General features: G+C 39.3%; 1 protein-coding gene across 5 annotated transcripts; it reads right to left on the bottom strand.

Annotated features, from left to right (window-relative positions):
* Positions 1-419: 419 nt before the first annotated feature.
* Positions 420-23,821, bottom strand: RB195_006765 (uncharacterized protein; the record flags this gene model as incomplete). Of its 5 annotated transcripts, XM_064180036.1 has the most annotated exons (15): positions 420-542; positions 607-709; positions 1,266-1,366; positions 1,507-1,672; positions 1,776-1,865; positions 2,092-2,177; positions 2,242-2,364; positions 2,427-2,547; positions 2,598-2,691; positions 10,298-10,424; positions 11,421-11,495; positions 16,349-16,414; positions 16,590-16,796; positions 16,877-17,039; positions 20,176-20,231. In XM_064180036.1, 15 exons carry the CDS (start codon positions 20,229-20,231, stop codon positions 420-422), a joined length of 1,701 nt encoding a protein of 566 aa, XP_064036939.1. The 5 variants fall into 5 exon arrangements, with proteins under 5 accessions (XP_064036939.1, XP_064036940.1, XP_064036941.1 ...); XM_064180034.1 differs by lacking the exons at positions 11,421-11,495; positions 16,349-16,414; positions 16,590-16,796; positions 16,877-17,039; positions 20,176-20,231 and having other exon boundaries at positions 10,298-10,388; XM_064180037.1 differs by lacking the exons at positions 10,298-10,424; positions 11,421-11,495; positions 16,349-16,414; ... (1 more) ...; positions 16,877-17,039; positions 20,176-20,231 and adding an exon at positions 6,602-6,617.
* Between the last annotated feature and the right edge of the window lie 216 nt (positions 23,822-24,037).

The following is a 24,037-nucleotide window of genomic DNA, read 5'->3' as shown; positions in this document are numbered from 1 at the left end:
ACTACAAGCAACTATAATACATCAGAATTCTTCATAAGAACCGAACTTATTAAAGAGCATACGATAGTGAATATGCTCATTATTTTTTGGTAATAAAGCTGTACAGTACAAATTTAGATCAGTAACACACCGGATGTGGGAAATGATAATAAATTCTATAAACAGCGAGAACATGTTCACCTGGAACTGAGATTAAGTTCACCGAGAATCAGAACAGTGCATAAGGTAGAGGACTAGGTAGCAGCTAAACAAGTGAGAGTAAGGCAAGAGGATTTCTTGAAACAACATTTCCTGAAGTGCTGTGAACGCTGTATGCTACAAAGTTACAATATCTCTCGTACTGAAAATATGTAAAGATTGGCGAAGTCAACGAGTGCGTCTAGAAAAGAAGTAGCCAAGCGAGTTGTTGTCGTGCGGAGCTAGGAGCATTTCAGGTAGTCACCCGCGATCATTTGTACGATGGCGTCGGGAATTTGCATTGATTGGTCCCGTACCAAAACTACATCGTACACGTCCAAATAGTGCTCTAATAGGTTATCTACCTGAAAACCTCAATGAAAATTCCATTCAATACCTTTAAGTTCATGACGATCGAAGATAACTCACATCTGAATTGAGAAAACCTATCTTTAGCGTTGCTCCATTTTTTTCCACACCCACATCCATGTGTATATCACCCATGCTGTCGCCGAGTAAGATAACGTTATTTCTAAAAAAAGCTGGTTAACTTTCCGACTCAAATTTGGCAAATGTTGATTGTAGATGTTAGATCCGCAGTTCTGAGAAGGAATTCAGGTTGAACGCCTCCCAGAAATCTTCACCTATTTAAAGGCATCACTCCAAAAATCTGAGGTGGTACGGATTTCAGGAGCAGTATTCGTATACGGAATAGTAGATTATGAGAGGGGGTAATTCCGTCCATTTCTTCCTAATTGCCGTAAAAAAACGGCCCGGAAGATGCGGCGCGTGCACAAGGTTGGCGCGCTCCAATCGAACTCCTTGTAGAAAATAGCGCGCCCGAACACCCGAAGCCGTATCTTCCGGGCCGTTTTTTACGGCAATTAGGAAGAAATGGACGGGATCACCCCGCTCTCCATAATCTACGACCCCTTATACGATTACTCCACCAGAAACCCGTACCACCTCAGATTCGTGGGGTGATGCCTTTAATGGGAAATTCAGAACAATTGAAAATTGTTTTTGCAGTTGCATTTAATTACAAATGTCTTTCTGCTTTCAAATGTCCCTATGACACAAATTCTTACCTTCCTCTAAATTCGTGGAAAAATTCCGCTTCCTTCCGGATTACGGACGAATTTTTACAAAATGTGTGGATAAGGGGCTGCGAAAAGGAGACCACAATGCCCTAAACAGGATTTTTGTCGGAACGAAGACTACAGATCTGTCAACATATTATTTCTAATTATGTTCCCTAGCTCCATTTTTTAGTAGATATCATTGATATTGATGTTTTGTATGGATGTTTTATAAAGAAATATAACAAACGTTCTCATTGAAGTTCATCATGTTGGAAATGATGTGGACGTTTGGAGGCATATGGCCGAGTTTTTGTTGCAAGAATATCTCAATGATATTGCCAATACCAGCTGAGAAAACTACTAGCGGTATACCGAGTTGGTCCAGCCTTTGCATCATCGCTTCAGCTTGATCTCTGAAATTCTCGGGATAAATTTACACAAAGGTTTTTAATAGGAAATCACAAATGTTAGACACTATATTTTGGGAAGGGAATCAAAAATCCAGGAAGAATCAACCTGAGCACAATTTTTGAGTTGCGCACAAAGCTTTCGATGGTAGATTTATCGAATTTTGCCGAAACAATATGACCATGAGAAGCTTTCCACCTGAAATCTACTATTTATCGTATTTATGAAATCACACAGCAACAAACAACACGTATATCGTAAGTGGTCCATAATGTATCGCAGTGTTGGCTGAAAACCACTCTACTTCTTCAGAATTCTCAATCGTGATATAATTTCAGATTTTCTGTTAACTGTGTTTGTCACAAAATTCTTAGATGTGGCGCACGTTTCGAAGTCGTGGACTTCGTTTCGAAAAGCGACCCACCATTCCTCCATATATGGAATCTTTTGTTCTAGAGAAAGTTTCGGATCAAACTCTATGGGAAAATACTTTTCCTTGAGGTGTTCGAACTGGAAATAGGATGAAATTGCACGATAAGTAATGAAAAGTTTGAATACCAAGCCAAAATCTGACCTTGTTAGCTAATTCTGGATCGTACTGTTTCGTACAGTTATCGAATACGCCATGAGTCGTCCAACATCGTCCTCCGCCAGGGTCTTCAAATCTCGACAAGGTGTAATCAAAGTCGGAGATGATCTGCAGAAGCGTTCATTCTGGACACAGGATCTTTTTTGGTTTACTCATTGCTTCAGACGAACCATAAGTTTCTGCTTGCCGTCACCGATCATGGTCCTCAGCTTCCGTTCGACCGATTCGCGATCACGCATCATTATATGAGGACGATTGAAAATCACATCGAAATTTTGCTCAGGTACAGTTCTGCAATCAATCTCGCACTCTTCTATTTAGCCCTGACACCATCATCCTACCTCCTGTGCTCCTCGACTACCGGAAGCGGGAATGTAACTGCTGTTGGCATTTCTATCACTTGTAGCTGTTGGGCGGTTGGCAGTGAAGCAAGCACTAGAAGAGATTTTCTCGCTGAGACCTTATTCCTTCCGCGTTTTAGAATTTCTGTACTCAGTATTAGCGTAGTATTAGTGTATTTCTCTGTTAGCAGAAAAACACTTTAGAAGATTCAACCGATGATACGGAAAATGGCGAGAAATGAGGAATTCCCTCCAAATGTTGATAGAATCGGTTTTGGTGCTGTTAAATTGATTAAAAAAATCTAATTGATTAGTCATTGGAGAAAATTTGTATTCTTTGCAAGTAAGCTCTTTTCGCGTGCCTGGTCTACGACAAAAAGAGAAAAGGAGCTAAAGAATGAAGTTTTCAATATTCACAACTATTCTTATAAATGTTCTTTTCAGTAACACACCATTCACTGTTCGTCCATCCATCGACCGACGAATATAAAGACAACAAATATAAAGACAATAAGTTGAGGATAAACTGATTTGGAATGATAAATCCCTTTGAGATGTATCAACTTCGACTTTATTTCAGAATCGTAGATGTTTATCCGCACGTTAGGAACTTATGGAAGGGTCAAAATGACATGAAGCACGTTACTGTTGCGTACGCAGTGGCTCTCGAAGCGGCTCGGTGAAGATAGTGGTTGGAATCGACGTGGGACCGTCGCGGAACGCAGCGAGTAGGGGTTTCCACTCGATCCGCTACGCTCCTCCGCGCCGCTTCGAGCGCAATCGCTGACACAACTGCATCTGGCTTCATTTTGTTCTTTCTGACTCTACTATATATACAGCGAGCTGCGAAGGGCAACAACTGCACCATGACGATATCTTTTTCCACCTTTACAAAGCTTATCGACACCGAGGGATGTGAAAAGCGTAGCTGACATCGAGGATTCCGGTACAAAAGCAGTAATGACCTCTTACCATTGCGTTACACCATCCAACCACACATCTTATGACGTAAATAACAAACATTAATTGAGGTCTGATGTGGCACAATTGGTAAGAGGTTCCACTGTGACTGCGCGGCCGATGGATAATTCGATTCCGCCTTAGTCCAAACCAAACATTTCATCCCTTTCGGGATCAATGAATTGGCACCAGACTTCCCTGGGAGGATAAAAACACTTGATTCGTCGGCTAACACTCGCAGGTCATTGTACGTCTGTGGTGTCTAACAACTCTAGTAACTAGACATAATCTAGAGGCGAGTTCGTAGAACCTCAAACGATTCTGAATTGGAGTGAACGCGTTGACGCATCTCAGGCGGATTGATTAACACCAGACAATCCATTTGTTTCCTTTTAACCAACGTCCACATGTATTACTGAGATAAAAGTGGGTGAAAATTTCCCTTTTCGCAGTGTTGTACTAGTACAACGATTGAAATATGTGAGACATGAGAGAAACGGCCGTCTGTTTCGCAAGTCACTTCAAAAGCCAAGTGCAAGGACCAAAGAGCATTTGGGAATGTGGTTGATGCGGAATATGCGAAAATCTAGTACTACGTACAACGTCTAATAACTGTAGTAACTACATCACAGCAATGTTACGAGAATACAGGTGAACAGCAAAAGTTACTCGCTCTAATAATATAGGCGAAGAGAGTGAGCCGAGTGTACCATGTTGTGAAAGGAAGCGAAAATCCCACATCTGGGAAGGTGAACAAATTTCAAATCAAAGAAGTCATTTTCGTTACTTCTGCTGAGATTACACTGTCCTATTTCTAGCCTGTTTCAATTTGAAGTGCGGACCACATGACAAGGGGAACGAAAACAAATTTCTTCAACCTATTACTTCGAATATTTTGATTTGTAATAATTAGATCAACTAGGTTTTTACACACAAACACTTCACAAAGTGTCCCGCCTTATTTTTTTCTGTAAATGAGAAATGAATGCATTACTGAGGGAAATGGGGTATGAGAGACTGATTACTGCCTGATCGCGGTGGTCCTGTTTATACTTAGTGCGATGAGGCATTTGAGTATACGCTCTGGGTACGTTCGAACTTTATAACTTGCACAGTATAACGGTAAATATGGCAGAAGTCACCCAGATACTGCAAAGCACAGATGTCCAGGACGGCGCCAAAACCCAACATAACTAGGTTAAACACCTAGAGAGAGCGTGGAATCTTCGGTAACAACTCTCCATTTCGTTACGCTGAACTGCATGCACTGGACATTGTCAGACTGAGGTGACTCGAGTGACGCAGAGTTCGCGCAGGACATCAACTCTCGCAGGCTATGCAACAGTGACGAGTAGATAGATTCTGTGCGACCTTTTGCTGTAGATCGACAGGGTTGGGCAGAGCTGTATTAAAGGACGATTCACTTCGGCAAAGACGCGGGCAACCGCGTCATACAATAATACCAGAACACCGATTAAATCAAAGTAAGTCGAGTCACTGAGGGAGATTACCGCACATAAGTGAGGTCACAGCAGAATTAGAGAAGTCTTGATACTGTAATAAAGTAAACTGAATGAATTCGAGCATTCATAAGGACGTGCTTAATTCGTAGATTGTTTGAGAAGCTAATAAGGTTAGTTATTAAGAGACTAATAAGATTCCATGTGCCGTAGAGTAGGACGGGTATTTGGTTAGGTGATAGGTCGTCAGAATCGGCAGCTCGAAAACTACACGACACTGACAAATTCATCTTTCTTTGTGTGTAATCAAACCCTCTACTTTTTTTCTCAAGAAAAAATTGCAAGCCAAAAACATAGGAAATTCGGTGCCTCTGAATTCGCTGTCATGGGAGCGGAAATACAAAATTGGTAACGTTTGGAAATTGTTATAATGAGTATAGGAATTGTTGAAAGTGGAACTGAATTACTTTGAGTTGCGTTTGTTGCGCGTGCGTGTCGAGTCGTTTCACTACTAGATTCGCAATCGCTAAGGGAACTCAGATTGCAGTAAAAGGAATAGAATTCTCAAGAGGACACGTCTATCTTTAAAAGTGTTTCCAAAAAATATCCAGTGGTAACTTCTTCGGGAAATTTCCGGAATATAAGAACAAGAATCCAGCACAATTGCTGAAAAAATGTTCTTATTCTTAATCTAACTCTATGTTTTTTTCAATAGAAAAAGAAAGCGATTCGATTTACATTTTTTGTCGCAGTCTTTCCGAATTTTTGCACTGTCAGATGCTACATAGTGGCATGGTTAACATGTGACCTACAGTCAACAAAACACGCATTTGAAACCAAAACGAAGTATGTACTTCAAATTTGGAGGTTCATAGTAGCAGATGTCACAAGTGTCGGGAGTTTGAAGTCGCATTTTCAACTTCTAAAGCTTAACATAGAAAAACATTTTAGAAAAGAGGAACGGGAATAAATAAAAGAATATGTCGATTTTATTCATTAGAAGTCATTTATTCATGAAGAAGAAAGTAATGTAATCATGTGAATGCCATGCATCAAAAGACGTTTAATGATGTTTGTAAGAAATGCTTTAGGCAGACGTTTTTTCAGCAGCGCCTAACAATTGTTCAGCGCTGATTAGTAAACACGATTTAGAGTGCACGACAAAACCAATGTGATTCGATTATGTTTGCCTTCAAGGTCTCAAAGAGGCACTGTCAGAGGTTTTTTGTAACGCTGAGGTCAATCACATGACTTCGAAAAAGAAAGTTTGAGAGCGATTTCTCGTTAATAACGCATTCTCGGCTGTGCGAGAGCAATTGAGGGCCCTTCAAGTTCCGCCGCAGTGCGCAGTGAATCACAGAAAAAAGCGAAGGTGATGGCGAGATTAACAGTATGGATTTACAGTGCAGTTTGTTCAGTTTCCTTAAGAAAAATGTCGTTAGAATAGATAAAATTCGAGGATGGGAATTCAGAAGCAGTGTTTGGATATCGCTGAAGGCACTAAGACAACTACGACTGGCTAAAATCAAGCAAGTGAGACAGAAAGAGACAGCTACATGCGCAGTGAGCCGGAATGCTACTCACTCTTCTTGGAATCCATTGAGAGCGAACGCAGCTTCGTGTTATTAGTAGGAGTAAGCCATTAAAATGAACCACACGCTGATTCTAATCCCAAAGATCAACATATTTTTGATGACTGTGTCGAGAAAAAAAAATAAGACCGATTCAGAAAATCCCTGAAGTTCAAGCAGCTGAAAGAAGAAGGTTCAAAGTTCAAAAGGAAAAGGAAAGAAATGTTTGCACACTCGGAAATGTGGGATTAGCATTCAATCGTCGTCACGTTATGTACTCGAGAAAAAAAACCAGTAAACAGTGAATAGATTTCACGTATTTTTCAGAGAAGCAACCTTTCTTGAAATCTTAAAGAACAATTGGCAGAACTGGAAAGAACTAGGTACTGGAGGTAGAAAAACTTATTATTTCTTCCAAAAATGTATTTGGTCGTGAAATAAGTCGTGAAGGTTTCTTTTTCAAATTTGGAAATGCATACAGACGTAAAAAGCTATGACAATATGTTACAGATCATTTGATGGAGAATTTTTCGCTCAAAAAGAAGGTTGTGTTTTGAACTTTTCAAATCAATTGGATTATGTACTTTATTTAACTGCTGTAGTTCTTGAATTCATTAAATTGTCTTACAGATAATTTGAATGGAGTCTCAAATGGAGAAACGGAGAATATTCGACCTTTTTTGCGTTCAATCGAGCTGATAAAACAACTTAAGGAACTTCTGAGATTTTGCGCTGTGTATAGGGGAATTGATTGAATTGCATTGAATGGGACATGAAAAACACAAAAAAAAGAAAAGGCACGGCAAAAAACATTTTTGAATGTACAAAAAGATCTGGAGAACGCAAGACATTGGAAAAAGTATCGAACGATAGGAAGGGAGTCGCTGATTCCGATGCAATGAAGAGCAATAGAAAGTTATATGCTAGTTTCAACGTCCGCCTAAAGCCAGAATACTAAGACCTGATTCTACACCTATTTTCCTCAACAAAAAGGAAAAATCCCAAAAATGGAGGTAAAATTTTGCGATAATTAACGATCTCGTGTGGATTTGCTGCCAGTAACACTAAGATTTCTTTGTGCATGTTATTTTTTCTAACGCTTATCTCAACAGCAACGCTTTCTTCGATAATTTCATGATTGAAAACTTCCATCAGGAGTTCGGGATGAGTAGCCTATCCGAGTGTTTCTCGAATCTTACAAAAATAGGGGGTTCAATTCATTAACTCCAAAAATTCTACACCTATTTTCGATTCAGATTTTCTTTGCTAAAGTAATCAGATCCAACTGTAAACTTGGCCTTTATTTTTTAAGGAGCGGAGAAAACAATCCTGAAATTGGTCTTTTGAAGTTAACTTCTGTAGCAAGCCTATTCTCTGCATCCGTTTCAACAGACTCAATTTCCTGGAAATTAAAGAAAAGACATTTAATTTTCTAGAAATCAAAAAAGTCCTATGTCATGTCAGAATAAAAATAATCGGTAAGAAAACTTAAGTTTGATGTCCGTAGAGAGTAGAAAAATGTCAAAAGAAAAACACCAAGATGTGTAAACGTTAAACTAAAATAGGTTACAAAAGTTTCAGGAAAGACCCACGTTCTTCTCCCCCAAGAAAGGAGGTTAGACTCCCATCTCGTGACTCCATCTAGCCTAGGTATGATTAGGTAACCTCTAAGCGATCTGTTAGAAAATTCAAGAAATTCTCATTGGATGTCAAGAAAGAGCTTTAAATGTGGAACGGTCGTACCACTCTGCTTTCCAAACATTCCAATGAAGAAGACCATTGTCTGGTACAGTCACCTTCATAAAACCGAAACAATACTTAACTGGTCACAAAACTAGTTCCAGGACGGAGGCATTGGACAAATCTTGAAAAAAAATTATTCAGAAAAGCTATTCATTCCAACCAAGGGCTTATTCGAAACGAACTCAATTCCCTATTTAAAAAAGAAACCCCTTGTGACTCGTAGTTGTGGTACGTGGTGGTCTGTTGTGTTACCAGATCTAGTAAATGAGGTGAGTACTAGCTAATTTGTTGCTGTTTTCGTTTACTCATCGCTTGGATGCTTTCGGTAGAGTGATGAGGCGCTTGAGTGGATAAATCACTGATGGCTTTGATTTCTTCCAGGCTCTGACGAAGGCGATAACGCCGAAACGTTAGCTGTTGTTTAATAAAAGAAGATCAATATCAATCTAGGCTACAGCTCAAGAAAATCAATTAAAAACTAAGTTTCAACATGCAAAGATTCAAAGACAGTCGAGCATGGGCAGAACTCAATTCCACCACTTTATATCAGCGCCTGGATGCAAAAGCAGGGATGCTGCAAACTGAAGGAGTCACGCATGAGAGGAGGTTGCTAGGAGCTGAGAGCGACAACCTTTTTTTATGATCTCAGACTCTCATGTCGTTTATGCTTGACGGGGTAGATGAATCGATGATCCACACTCGATGTACTTATGCTTCAGATGTGAATAACTGTCTGTTATCCATATATACACACTGTTTCAATCCACTATATCATAAAAATACGGAATTCAATTGCATTAACTGTAGAAAGCTCAGTTCTTCTTTGGTAAATTGTTCAAACTGTAAATTTGAACCTGGGGATCACATTGGTATCCAAAAACATGGAGTTTGCAAGAAGAACATTCAAAATAAGCAAATCACGAACATTACTCGTGAAAATAAATTGGTAGAAATAGAAACTCCATGTTGGGTTTAACGGAATTAGCAATGCTAAATAAAAAATGTTCATTCTTTTACTTTTCAAAACGTGAACAACCACTGAACTCATACGAATCAGTCGAGACGGCAGCGAAAGGTAATTCTTGCGCTGATTCCGCGGGATGGTTCCAGAATTCTGCGCTGTAGCTATGGGAAAACAGGAAAGCAAAACATTAAAAAACGAAAACAAAGGGCGGCCACATATGGAGTCTTGGAATTCCGAGGATCTTTCCTTCGTGATTACTGGATTTCCCTAATTTCTAGCATTTTTGATGAACTCCTTGAATCTCCGGTTCCGGTTGATGATATCTCTCAACAGAGAATGGTGTATTTGCAGCATAACACCTACATGTTATTGTTTATTCTTGGGTTATTACTTACTTTTATTTATTGTTGTTATTGGCTACTTATTGTTTATTATTATTGGATTTATGTGTCCTACGGTTCAACTTTTTGGTCAGTACTGTCACAAATATCAGCTAAGCAATGCTGTCAACAATACTGACAATCTAGACGGGTACCCTACTTGTCAGAGCCTGCAGTTCTCTGCGAGGATTTGTGGCAGTGTTTACATGTTTGTTTCCTTTCTTCACATTTTTTTAAAATATTAAAGTCGGGTCAAAATGACTTGATTTATGGTGTAATTACTTTTACTGTGATTCTTAGTTTCGCAGCCCGACTTGAAATGTCCTTTAAAGGTAACCTGTCTCGAAAATTTTTGAACAGCAATCTCCGTAAGCACTGTCTTTAACTTTGACCTCTGAACGTTGTTACATTTCCAGCTAAAAAGTCCTTTCTCGTTTCTCGTTTTCATCTACCGCTTTTCAAATTCATCCATCACTTCTTTTAGTTGTTCACTGGCTCAGTAAAAGAGGTCCATTTCAACAAAAGGAGATCGAAGCTGTTTGATCATAAATCAGGCAAAAAAGTAATGATAAATACAAAAAAGAAGAAACATTAAAACAGAAAATGATCTGAACAATCTTACCTCTACGGGATATGCTAATCTCACGAGGTTTTGTGGTGAGCAATTTTTTTCGGGTAACAAGATCTGATCGCAGACGAGTCCATGCACGCATCCGGGGCCGGCCTGATCTCGTTCTAGGTTGACCGTTCTAAGAAAAAGATAACTTTAACTTTATGAGAGGTTTGTTTCCGTTAAATCTCTCGAATTCCTAAATTCTTCGTGGGTGGCATGTTGCATATTCTACGTGAACCGGGATTCTACATACGTAAAAGGTAGCGAAAACACATGAAAAACACACGCGGCGGTGAACGCAATGAAAACAAAACTTGTCATCATCTTAAAATAGTGAATAATTTCAACATTTGGGAATGTAAAAGATAAGAATCCCTTCAAGCTCACTGTAAAAATGGAAATGCTGGTAATAATTAATGTACTGAAGAAATCTCATCAAATCGATATTAGAAATACACAAAAATATGTGTTCTCCAGAGGTTATCTGTTGGAGATTGTGTCAAGCACACTACTTAGAAACATATCAACGTATTTTTCTCAGTTTCATTGGTCCACAATAGAAATATGAAATTCAAGAAAAATAAATGTCAAAAATGTGTTCGAGAAGAAATATTCATCGTTTTGCCAATGACAACTGCTTTCTTTTTTCGCTGTTCCGAGAACTCTTGTGACTGTCACAGTCACAAGAGTTCTCGGAACAGCGAAAAAAACATTGTTGCGAACATTGTTGCATTAGCAAGGAAAAGGACCATCGATCGCGAGCAGTGAACAATGGGGAGGAATTTTTTCAAAAAAGTGGAGAAAAATATAAAAAAAAAACAGTTGGGTTGGGAAATGTGAATAAAAGCTAGTGAATCTCTTAGAGTTATGGTGAATAATTTTTTTTTGAATAAGAACAGAGTTGGAAGTAATTTTTTTTCTAGAGAAAAATCCCTTTTTTTCTCTAAAAATCAATGGGTGAATCAATGGCATAGGTGAAAAATGGTAAAAAATGAAAAAAAAACCTACGAATAGGAAAACATAAACATAATCATAAACATAGGAATTGTTTCAATGGGAAGATCGGTATTTTTTAAATTAAGAAATTTGAGAAATGATAGGGGATTGGTAAGAAGAGCGACGAAGAACGAACCACAAGATAAGCACCCGAAGAGCATGAGACCGCAAACAGAAATGAGGTCGTATTAGTATTGCATCGAGCGGTGATCTTATCAAAAACTAGTTATGTACTTTGTTGATTCGCCTTCTCTTCTACTTCGCAATGATTTCGCATCGCACATTTCAGATTAGTATTGACAGGAGATGTAAAAAGGTAAATAAACGTCTTTATTAGAAGTGACTTGATAAACAGCAGTTTTTTGATGCAGATTCAAAGGTTAAGAACAAAAAGCAGTGAGGAGACCGACTAGTTGGAGGCAAAAATTATAATTGTGAGCATGTTTTCTTCTATGACTATAAAATATAATATTTATTTCTCATTTCTATTATTTGTGATGTGTGTTTACTGATGAGACAAACAGAAAAATATGTACATCTTAGAAGTTAAAGAAACGTTTCAAATGTCATTGATCACCGAAGAAATCCTTTCATTATTTTCTTCTTTTCTTTCGCTGTTTGAACCTTTCGTGAACAGCGAAAGGAGCGTGAACATGTACCAGTCGTACATGTTCACGCTCCTTACGCGAACGAAACAAGCAGCAACCGCCATTGGTGTCGTGAGTGGCGGAAACAAAAAAGACAACAAATTGACAGCTGACAAACGGATCCGTCCTTGATGCGAGGAATGCGCCATGAACCGCACTGACAAAAATTTTCAGAGGTGGCTTTTCATCAGAAATCCTATTGAGGCTGATTAGGGGACGAGAGGATTGACCCATATAATCTCTAAACCATTTTTAAAACAAAAACAATAAGAAATAGTCCACAGTGGTCCTATCGGAAACATCGAAGCACACGCAAAGCATGGAAAAGAGATCAATGCCGCCGAGTCTCGCCAACACATGCAGTCAATATGAGAGAAGCCGGTTTTTGCTCAGCAAGCGCGAACATAAAGCGATTACCGCTGCAGTTGTGTTAGCGGTACGTTTGTTTACTGTTTACAAACTCTGACAACAACTGGTGAGTGAATCCTGCAGATAAGAAAAGAATGATTGTACTGCTTGACGTGCCCCTATAAGTGCAAGTTACAAAGTTTTCCTTTCTAAAACTTTTTTCTTCTCAAAAAATAGGATGCCCTAAAATTTCCTTTTGTTTTTGGAGCAGATAGGGAAATTAGTTCTAAAATTAATCCTAAAGAAGAATTTAGTCCAATCAAAACGTAAATAAAATAGAATCAAAACGAAAATATGTGGGTTTATATTCAAATAGATCAGAAAACAAAATCATCAACATTGTGGAATACAATTTAAATATACAATATATAATGCATTTTAATTTCCATTTTTATTTGTACATTTTCGCTGTTTTCACACCAATCCGTATGATACAACTCTAAATAACGTATTTTCATCATTCGAATATGTAATAGTCCGAACTACGCCTCTAATCCTTTCTACTTTTGTAGAGTTTAATTTTTCTGACTAGAGTAGGGTCAGAGCAGTTGCGTAAGCGACTGCGCCCGAACCCGAGGTGCGATAGAACTAGCGGTTAGGATCGATGTGGGGTCACGACCAGCTTCACTCGGATCGCAGCGATGAACGGAGTTTGCTAGGGTTCGCTTTCGATCCAACCGCGCCGCTCGGAGCGGAATTGCACATCCAGGTCGTTCTGACTATTCCCGAGTGTCTTTTTTTTTAAAAAATCTCAAAAGTTACCATATACAGCTCCTTATCAATGGTGCAGTAACGCGGTGTATGTGCGTGCGGCAGAGATGACTTCCATTTCTATCATAAGCATTATGTGTTTACTGATGATACTAAGAAAATAATATGTACGTGTTCTAATTTGAACGAACGGTTTAAAGCAGTTGATCATCAACAGATAGTTTGGAAAGTTGTAACTTAAAAAAAAATGAGATTTCCGTTCGAATAGATTTTCTAATACAGGTTTTAATTCAGGTACCACATAAGAAACTGCCCTTTTGTTATTCGAGCTTCTTCTATTGGAGTAAGATTTCATGAATGCAAGGAAGAACCCGTGGACCCACGTCCTCTTTATCTTCTTCTTTTTTTTTACTTTTTTTATTTTTATTATTATTATTATTTATTTTTTTATTCCTGAAGAATTTTTATATTGATGCACTTATCCTTTTAACATGTCATAAAATAGGTAGCTCAGATTCGGTTTGTTTTGATATTCAGAAAGAATGCTTTGTTTTTTCTTCATAATTGGAGCAAATGAAAAAATTTCACAGGTTCAAAACTGTGATCTATGTGGATAAAACTAAAACTACAAGAATGATTCCAAATTTCCTAGCACGAAGGATAAATTTGCAAGCTCGTTGATTTAAAAAAAAAGTTCAGTTCTTAGAAACTCACAGTGTTAGCCCCTGATTTTCCAATCCTATTCATTTTTATTCTTGATGAACGTAAAAATGGAATGTCAGAGCAAAAAAAGAACATTTTCGATACCACTTTTCCTAAATTCAATCAAGATCTTATGAAGAAAAAGCGGCACTTAAAAGTGCCGAACGCAGTTAGACTCCTCGACTAAAAAAAAAGTATTTTTGTTTTCGAAGACATATTACACCGCAGCCGACCAATTTCCGTTTGTTGAGGGGAAAATTCTTTGTCTTCAATCTCTTTAAAGCAGAAAAATACTACAACAAATTCATCTACAGCACACCTTCCATTGTTCCCCCGCACGTCATTCCAATAACATCAGCGCTTGCTCAGAAAAATTTCGATGTCCTCTACTGATCCATTCTATGTCCCGTATTTGTAGTTTTAAAGTCTTTTGCACTCTTTTCAACGTTTTTCATCCTTCATCCGATATTATCCACGCATAAGATAAATCTCTCAAAAGCTTCAGTTATTTTATCAGTCCCAGTAAATGCGAATCGCAGCTGCTAAAACTGTTCCTTTTTGTTCAACTGAACACTCCCTTTATTTGGTTTATTTTTTATATAACTTATTTATTTTCCACTTTCTCTGACTTATTTATGATATGGAAAAGAAGAATCAAATCTAAAAGAATAAAAACAGATTTGTTCCATAGAACAAAAAATTCTCCACAGCACTCCTTTCTGGGATGCGTTTCGTTTTAAAAAAGGTGAAATCAAATCATAGAATCGTGGAATCAAAACGTTGCTGTCCTACCGCATCGTATCGAGCGAGAAGTTTTTCATCAAATCAAAATCATCCTCCCTGCCATGAAAAACATACGACATTTTGTCAATATATTCTATTTTTATGTGCATTTTAAGTTTGAAAAAAAATTAGCATGAGTTTTCCTTTTTTTTTTTCAAATCAATAAAAAGCAACTGCAAGTTGAACTAATACTAATAAACTAATACTAACTAATATAAACATAATACGAATACGGCATAAAGAACATTAGTTTTTATTGGATTTTCATGTATTCGGTCGTCTAGTATCTACTCCAATAACAAAGGGAAAAAAAAAACGTGTAAAACGTGAGGGATCGGAAAACTTGGGAAAGTGAGGAGGAAAAATCGTTGGAAGCGGTGGAGGAGAGAACAATGGAGAGTATGCTATAGATCATCTTTGATGTAGTTTTTTTCTTTTGTTTGAAAGAAATTCAAGGAAATTTTATTTCAACCCACGATAATTGGTCTGCCGATGTGGTCCATCTTTGAGGTCAAAATTCACCTTTTCAGAGAGCATTTTCTGGATTGGATTTTAGCAAATTATTCAGCACAACTGAAATACATATGAGGTGTAGGAATAAGTTTGTGGTTTTCTCTTACAAATATCAAAGTCATTTATTTTACAAATAAAATTAATTGTTATTTATTAATTAGAAATTCCTGTTGACTACTTCCTACCAGCAGCGGGTGTTCAGAAAAAGCCGCATCCTTTGAGATAAACCAACTAGTAAGCCAATTCTGCAGTTCTGGCTCATTATCGAAATCAATACCACTAAACGCATTTTAAGGAGAGCAAAAAAGCATCATAAAGACTGAGCCAAGTTCGAAAATCAGGTGGGCGAGGAAGAACCTCCTAACCGAGCTCCTTGATGAGCATTTTGATTAGGTTTACTATTTGTGATCGGACGTTCTCATGTTGTGGAATCACCGCATATCGAGCGTCTGGACGCTTTCACAAAGTGCACCTGTCAGTCGCCGAATTTACTGACAATAAACATCAGCTGTTCCTCTCCAACAATTCCTAAGAGATAATCGCCCCAATGGCTCATCACACACACAGCAATGCCTTGAGAGGATAAAGACCTTGTTTGGAACGAGAAGTTGCGTGTTTGTCTTTGCCAAATCATTCTTTTTGCTGTTTCAAATGTTCAAATATTTCCAGACGCGTGAGCGACGCGTCAGCCTGGATTAAAGGCAGCATTCCAGGAATCTGACGTGAAGAAGAAATCCACAGGAAAAGCTAGTGATGGATTAAGGGATCAGGTCCGTAATTGTGAAATACACAAATACCTTTTTCTATTCGCTTGAATATCCCAGCGTCGTCAATTTCGTGGTACGCGACCTTAGGGTGCCTTATTTAGGAGTGGTCCTGACTAGCACTATAGTGCTCTTTGCTAAAAAGCATCAGGACACACTAAGAAGAGGGTTTTCTTCTAAGCAATTCTTCATATAGTTAGTCGAAGTGAAAGCAGAGCGCTGTCCGCTCAAAATGGCAGAACAGCAGGCTGGTATGCTCCAGATCTTATACAACACCAGCAAGTTATAAACGTACAACCGCATGTTTCACTGCCAGCTTCTAATATAGGATACGATACTGACAATAGTTATCATCTCTTCGCTGTAGAACAACACATATGAAAAGGGGACAGCTATACCACGAGAGATATAAAACAGGAATTTAGTTTAGTGCGAAATATAACCACGAAGTCTTTATTAACAAACTATCGCCAACAACCCAGCAGAATCTTTTAAAGCAAAGGTTAAAGCTATTCCGACGAGATTATGAACTTTACAATATCCGTCAAACGGCTGCAGTCGGAACCTTTCACGACAATATCGAAAGATTTCAGTGGAGGTCTCTGAAAGTGAATCTTAAAACTGTGACTTCATGTCCGACTCAAGTGTGCAGACACACAACTAGTACTATTTCTTCATCACTTCATTTTAAACAATGATCTCTTTCAACAAGAGAAGTCTCTATCACCTAAACATCCTCTGCAAACTGAAATGCTTGGAAAAGGAATGATACATTACCTCCTGAGCTTGTAGCCCAACTTTTAACAAACGTTTCTCTTCCCATTCGTCCACCATGCTGGCGTCACTATCCGAGTCGCCAACCACAAGAATGTTCGTTCTGTCCGCGTACTTTTCGTCCAAATCATCAATTAGTTCTCTCAACCGGGAAACATTTTTACATAGCGAGTGAAGGGGAGGATTCGTGAAGCCAGAAACATAGCCATCCTGTGTGATGTTAGACGACGAAGGGTGTAAAATTTAGCTGTGCATTCAAAAGTTGGTGCAACTAAAGTATAACGTGGTACCTTGCTGAAGTACATAACATTGGCTGCGACTGCTATATTGGTAGGAATGTGTCCAATGAGTTGTCCTATGGCCTCATTTATTATATTTGTTACTCCAGCCGAGAATATTACTAAAGGGATAGAAGACCGTTCAAGTAATTCCAAAAATTGACGCACTTCTCGCCTGAAAAGATATGAAGCAAAAATGATAAGAAGCGAAAAAAAAATCCCCGACGGGAAATTTTCGAGTAGAAAAATGCAACGAAACAGTAAACGCTAGCAACCCAGCTCATTATGCAAAGGACAAGCACTAATTGGTTAGTCACACATGTTACATGTTACAAGGAAGAATCGATTACTCTCGAATAGCCATTTTTAAATTAATGACATTCGCATCATTCAAATTACAAGAGTCCTTGTGATCGATCAGTGAACGATCACTACTAACCATCTCCAATCGAAGGCATGCATTTGGTCTTTCGTTAGAGATCGAAAAGCAGGCTTACAGTTTGCCTGTCTAATTGTGTTGAGATTTGGATTGTTGAATTGTGGCATTTTAGATTCTGAAAAGAGCGATCTGCTCAACCCACGTAAAGGCGCCATGTCACGAAGTTTCCGTAATAAGGAAATCCTATGGAAAACACAGAATTACTGGCTTATCAGCCTATTACTTGTTATTATTAGTTACTATTATTTTTTAGTATCACTTATTACTGGCTTAAGTATCTTGCTCAGGCTCTCCTCAATTTCTCTCAGTCGTTTCTTCCAACGAAGTAAATTAGAGCGCAGCACCTCCGTGCACAGGTAGCATCCACGAGCGAGCTGTAGAGAATCAATGAGGTCTCCTCGGCGGCCTATTCGAAGACAATGAATAGGCTGCTTAGGGAAGTGGAGAGTGTAGAAATGTAGCGCATACTAACGTACCTCGTAGGAACAAACGCCGTTTCCACGCCGCTTTTTACAACGACTAAGGGAAGTCTAATACTCCTAATCTACACCTCGAACTCTGTGTTCTCAATCACACGTCAATTTCGTGATATACTGTTCTTGAAGGCTGCGTACCATGTTCGCGATATTGAAATCTCTCCACGAGAAAATAGAAAGAAAGAAAAGAAAGGATGTATGAGGACTAGGAGTGTAAATCACGCTCAATTTTCCCCTACTCGCCATGAAAAAAGTGTTGTCGATCCAGTTTTGCTACGAGGCATACAACAATGCGTCACGTATGCGACTACAGGCGTGATGCGCCCGCCAGCGAGCGGGAGAGACAGCGGCAGCAGCCCACTGAATGTCAGCGCGCTCGCGATGCTCAATTCCGTACTATGTTGCCTTTAACCTGTGTAAATGTATTCAGAAACCAATACATGTTATAAAAGTCGGAGTCGGTTGTGAAAGTCTGCTTTAGCCGTGTAGTCCCTACCTATCTATTACCACTTAGCAAAATTATTTGATTAGGAAACTAAAACTGCTGATGTGTGATAATTGCCCAACTAATTGATGTTGATGATTTTGGTGGTGATGATGATGATTATGAATGGTAACTTTGCAGCAAACAAACAACACACGCTGCGCAGATCAGAAAATATCTACTACTGATGAGGTGCGCCTTGAGGTCGTACTATAGGTATACTTCTTAGCTCCAGAAACATTTTCTTATGAATAAAAAAGCAAACAAGGTTAGGGGGATTGTCAGAATGATATAGTCGGGTCAAAACGACATCAACCACGAGTGTAGTTGCGGTGCATTTACGTATGCGCTCGACACGGCGCGGTGGAGGCGGCAGTTCGAACCGAGCTGGGACCGTCGCAAACTGCAGCGATGGGTGGTGCCAGCAAAGGTTTCACCACGCTCCTAGTCGCTGCGCTGCATCGAAGCGCCTCGAGAGAACAATTGCGTACCTGCTTCATGTCGTTTTGACTCTACTGTACCTTCCTAGCACTTCACTTCCACACCTTTGTTTCAAAAGAATACAACAAAATGACATAAAGCTCGGTGGAGTTGCGTAGGCGGCTGCGCTCGAGGCGGTGCGATGGACCGTAGCGATTAAGATTGAGAAGGGACCCTTGCTAGCACCACTCATCGCTGCAGTTCGTGATGCAACCACGTCGATCACAGGACCGCATTGCTTCCAGCGTAGCCGCTTACTCAACCATATCGAGTTTCATGTGGCTTTGACCGAACTATACCATTGCTGACGATGATAACGCAACCCGCAGGCAAAAGTTGCATTGGTTCTTGGCCAGCCGCATAGTAATAAGAATAATCATGATACATAATAACGGGCTTATTCTGTCACGTGTGTCTGTGTGTGTGTGTGTCAGTCACGAAATTCAAAAAGGGGGTGCGACCGGTCCACCGGCATCGAGTTGGTGCCTCGACGCTAGAAAACTATAAAATGGGGTGCGACGGGCCACAAACGTCGGATTGGTACGACGGGTCCACCGGCATCGCACTGCCGCGCCAGCTTCAGATATCCATAGAATGGGGTGCGGCGGATCCATGGCGTCGGGTTGGTGCGCCGGCGCCAGATACCTATAGAAGAGGGTGTGACGGGTCCAATGACGTCGAATTGGTGCACCGACACCAGATAGCTTTGAAATGGGGTGTGATGGGTCCCACGGCGTCGGATCGGTGCGCAATAACTTTGTGTGGATGTCGCGAAACCGTTGCAACTGTTCCATATTCATGGCCACTGTACGTGTTGCATTGCACCTCTATGAATCCTTCACGTATCTATTTCCTTGCATGCTTGCCTCAACTTGGTGCCATGCCTTCTTCAAAAAGTGGAAACACCCACACAAACGGCTGCTTAAATAGTGCCCAACAACTTACTTATCTGATGTGGAACTTATCCTTATCAGTACGATGATGCTGTTTACGTCATTTTATGTTAAAACATCATTCTTTGATAGCTGTTGGGGAAAACAGGAAGAACACCCATACTTCGAGTAATGCTTTAGAATTGCTTTAGAAAAACTTTAGAATTATATATATATATATATTATATAGAAACCGAAAGAGTGTTTGAAGCTAAAGTTCAAATATTCTCAAAATGTAGAGCTGACGCGTTAGAAGAAAGACTATGAAATCTTTTGCCTTTATTTGTAGTAAAGAAAAGAAAGAAGAAAACGTTGCTAGAAAAAGAGAATTCTGATTTTACAGAAAATGTCACTACTATGACCTTCCATTGATCAGTGAAGGGGAGCAAAGCTAAAATCACAGAAAGTCTGAAGTCCGGCTTTAGCCGGACATTCAGACTGGTAATAAATAAGCATGGTAAAAAAATGCAACTAAGACACTATAAGCCAAAGCAATGAACCTCCAAATGAGTCTAGAACATCGCACCAGGTTTCGGATTTCATTAGCATGCAGCATTGAGCGAATGATTATGTTGTGCGATGTATTCCACCTGAAAATATGCACTTAAACCAAAACAACTAAGTTTCGTGTTCGTCTGAAAAAAATGACATCCCATCCGGTGTTCACGCAGGATCGTTCTTCATCACTTGAACACAAAGAATATGTCGCTCTATAATCCTCATTCATCTGACGCTGCTGAAAGAAAGCTCCCACATCCAATATAGTCTATGAGAAGTTTGGAAACTAATGAAAATTCCTCTAGATCTCGTTTTATACTAGTCTACCTGTATTTCAGTAGAAATAATTTTGTTAGTGCATAGCGTGAAAAACGTAAGCACTGTAAGATCTCTTCTATTGATCATTTTTGTAGTGTTTCTACAAAAATGATGTACCTTGCTACGCAAGCACACTTCCTCTGGTACTCGGTTCGCTCGCCTTCACTGTTCAATGAAAATTAATAGTAGTGCCCCATTTTCTGTAAAATCAGAATTGTGTTTTCCTAACAACGCTTTCTTCTTCTTCTTTTTAAATGAATCTAGGCAAAAGATTTCATAGAATTCTTTGTAAACGCGTCAGTTCTACATTCAGAGAACATTCCAACTTCAGTTTCAAACACTCCTTCGACAGCAATATAAAATGAACAGAAATTGGAAGCATTACTCGGAGTATGCGTTTTCCTCCTGTTTTTCCCTAACAGTTATCACATGATGATGTTCTAACGTAAATTGGCGTGAAGGAAATCGTCGTACTGATAAAGGTAACGTTTCGCGTCAGACCATGTAAATTTTAAGCAGCTGTTTGCATGCGTGTTTCCACTTTCTGAAAAAGTTACAAAGCTGAAGCAAAAGTTCAAGGAAATAGACACGCGGAAGACGCGGATACTATTGCACAGCTGCTTACCAATTCCATTTTTGGTCCTTCGTCACCCTATTTTACCGCCTTACGATGCCGACACCGTGGGATACAACTCAGCTCATTTTATAGCTATCTGGCGGTGGCGCACCAATTCGACGCCGTATTAGTGGGTTCACCTCGTTTTAAAGCCTACTGCGTGTACATGAGTGATAAAATGGGGTGGGTCGAGTCCCATGGTGTAGTTTTGGTATGCAACGGCGCTGTGAAGCGGTAAAAGGGTGCGGAGCTTGTCCAACTGCGTCGGCGCCAGAAATCTCTGAAATGGGATCCGTCACATTCAATGGCGTCAGGCTAGTGAGCCAGCGTCAATAACCATTATAATGGAGTGGGAAGTTTCCCATGGCGTCGCATTGGTGCACAAGCGCCACAAAACGGCGAAATGTCTTGGACAAATTCCACGTCGAACTGTTCTGCCGCGGTGCAGTAATAACTCCAACTGAATGTGTGAAGAAGTAAACGAAGCGTTGTGAACCATTTTATGATTGCTGTGCTGCGTTTCACCCCTCTCTACTTCCTTACTCTCACTGCATGCATGCCTAATCAGGTTGATACCATTAATATCTTTCATCAGAAATGGGAAATACGAATGCATTCGACTGCTTAAATAGTATTTAACAGTTTTCGTGGTTTGATGTGGAATTTTATCTTTATCAGTACGCTGACGATGTTCATGTCATGTCGACGTTCCTTTTATGTTAGCACATTATTAATATATTAAGATAGGACTTATTTCTTAAGCCCCTACTCTAGTGATTTCAAATATATCATATTATTATATTACCAGTCTGAACGTCCAGCTAACGTAAGGCATCAGACTTTTTGTGGTGCACGCTTCATCCGTCTTCACTGATCAATAGGAATTAAATGTGGTAGCATTTAATTCCTATTGATTTAATTTCTATACAAGTAGGCGTAAAGTAAAGTTTGAATACATTCCAAATATTGTATTTATGCATTTAGGAAGATAACCATGAAGTCACTCACTTCAATTCATAATCATTCATTCACCCATTCATCATTTACGAATGCTTGAATTTAAAAAAAGGAAGAAGGTAGCGTCTTTGGAAATATACAAATTTTATTCTACGGAAAATGCTACCACATTTAATTGCTATTGATCAGTGAAGACGGATGAAGCGTGCACCACAAAAAGTCTGATGCCTTACGTTAGCTGGACGTTCAGACTGGTAATATAATAATATGATATATTTGAAATCACTAGAGTAGGGGTTTAAGAAATAAGTCCTGTCTTAATATATTAATAATAATGACCACTTCACGTATTTCGTTCCACCACTACGACCCCTCTCTTTATTTCTTTGGACGTTTACCTCAGCTCTGTAAATTCTTCAGAAAGTGGAAATACGCATGCAGGGGTTGCTTAAAGTTTACATGATCTGACGTGAAACATTATCTTTAGGAAAACACAAAAACAGAAGGAAAACACATATTTCGAGTAATGCTCTCAATTTATGTTCATATTACATTGGTGTCGAAGGAGTGTTTGAAGCTGAAGTTTGAATGTTCTCTAATGTAGAGCTCACATGTTTAGAAAAAAAATACTAAAATCTTTCGCCTAAATTTATTTTTAAAAAAAGAAGAAGGAAGCGTTGTTAGGAAAATACAATTCTGATTTTACAGAAAATGGGGCGCTACTATTAATTTTCATTGATTTCACTGATCAGTGGAGGCGAGCGAACCGAGCACCACAAAAAGTGTGAAGTCACGTATATATTATATATATATATATATATATATATATATATATATATAGTCTGTTTGTAGTCTTTCAGATATAAAGTAGTTTCCTTTTCGTCCGTTAGTTACCGTAAACGGTGCAAACTAAAAATAAATACTATAATCGGGTCAAAACGACGGTTGTGACCGTTGCATGCCTCCCACTATCGCAGAGATGAGGGTACCTAAGAAGGGCAGATCGCAACCACTCATTTCACTGTGTTCCAAAAGGCTCGATTACAACCTACCGCTAAGATAGACCTATTGAGCGGGACCTTACTTGCCTCTGAAGTTCACTTACATTACATACCATTCTAGCACCAGTGTTCCGCCTAAAGCACAGCACAGCCGCATCAGTTTCCAACACGTTTTGACCCGATTATACTGCATCTTCAAAAAATTCGTGGGTCAACACATACATGCGATAGTCGAATACTCCGACCCTCTTCAATTTTAGACGGTTAGCGAAGGAGTCCTCTTCAATTGAGCTGCACCCAATGAGCAGGAACCTCCTTCGCCTGAAGAAGGGCTGGTTCCTTCCTATAACATCTATGGGACAACAGAAATATTATTAGGTACCATACTCCAAAATACATATACTCCATATACAAAAAAATTAGGTTCATTCATTTGTGGGTAAAGAACCAATTTATCTGCACAATGAACCTACCAGTTCTCCAACAGTCGAACTGCCATCGTCAAGTTTTCTACCGTCGTTGAATACCTCATGCGTCAAGCATCCTTTTTCACCGTTTTCTCCATATCGTACTGTCAGAGTATAATCAAAGTCAGCTACAACCTGTACTTTAAGCGAATTGCCCAAGAGAATTTGAAGAAATTAGAGATTTGGGAAACGAACTGACCATGAGGTGATTTCTACCTGCTAACCGAAACTCACTAAGAATGTGCGATGATCGCGCCGCACAATTTAGCCCGTTTAAAACATGACACATTCCAATTAATATGCTAAAATAGGAAGATTGCTACCCTCATGTGCAAAAGTGTAATCAAAAAAGGGGAAACAAAGAGAAGAAAAGCACATCGTTTTGGAAACTACCTAATAATAAGTACGTTCTTGTTAGTGGTATAGTTTTATTGTCTAGTAGTAAACATAGAAACAATCAAGGAGAAAAGTAGTACGCCACAGTGGCTCCAGGGGAGTGACATTG

The sequence above is a fragment of the Necator americanus genome, chromosome I, assembly GCF_031761385.1.
Source record: "Necator americanus strain Aroian chromosome I, whole genome shotgun sequence".
In the NCBI taxonomy this organism is placed as follows: Eukaryota; Metazoa; Nematoda; class Chromadorea; order Rhabditida; family Ancylostomatidae; genus Necator; species Necator americanus.
Note: the sequence above shows the minus strand (reverse complement) of the source record. Positions and strands in the feature narration are given on the sequence as shown.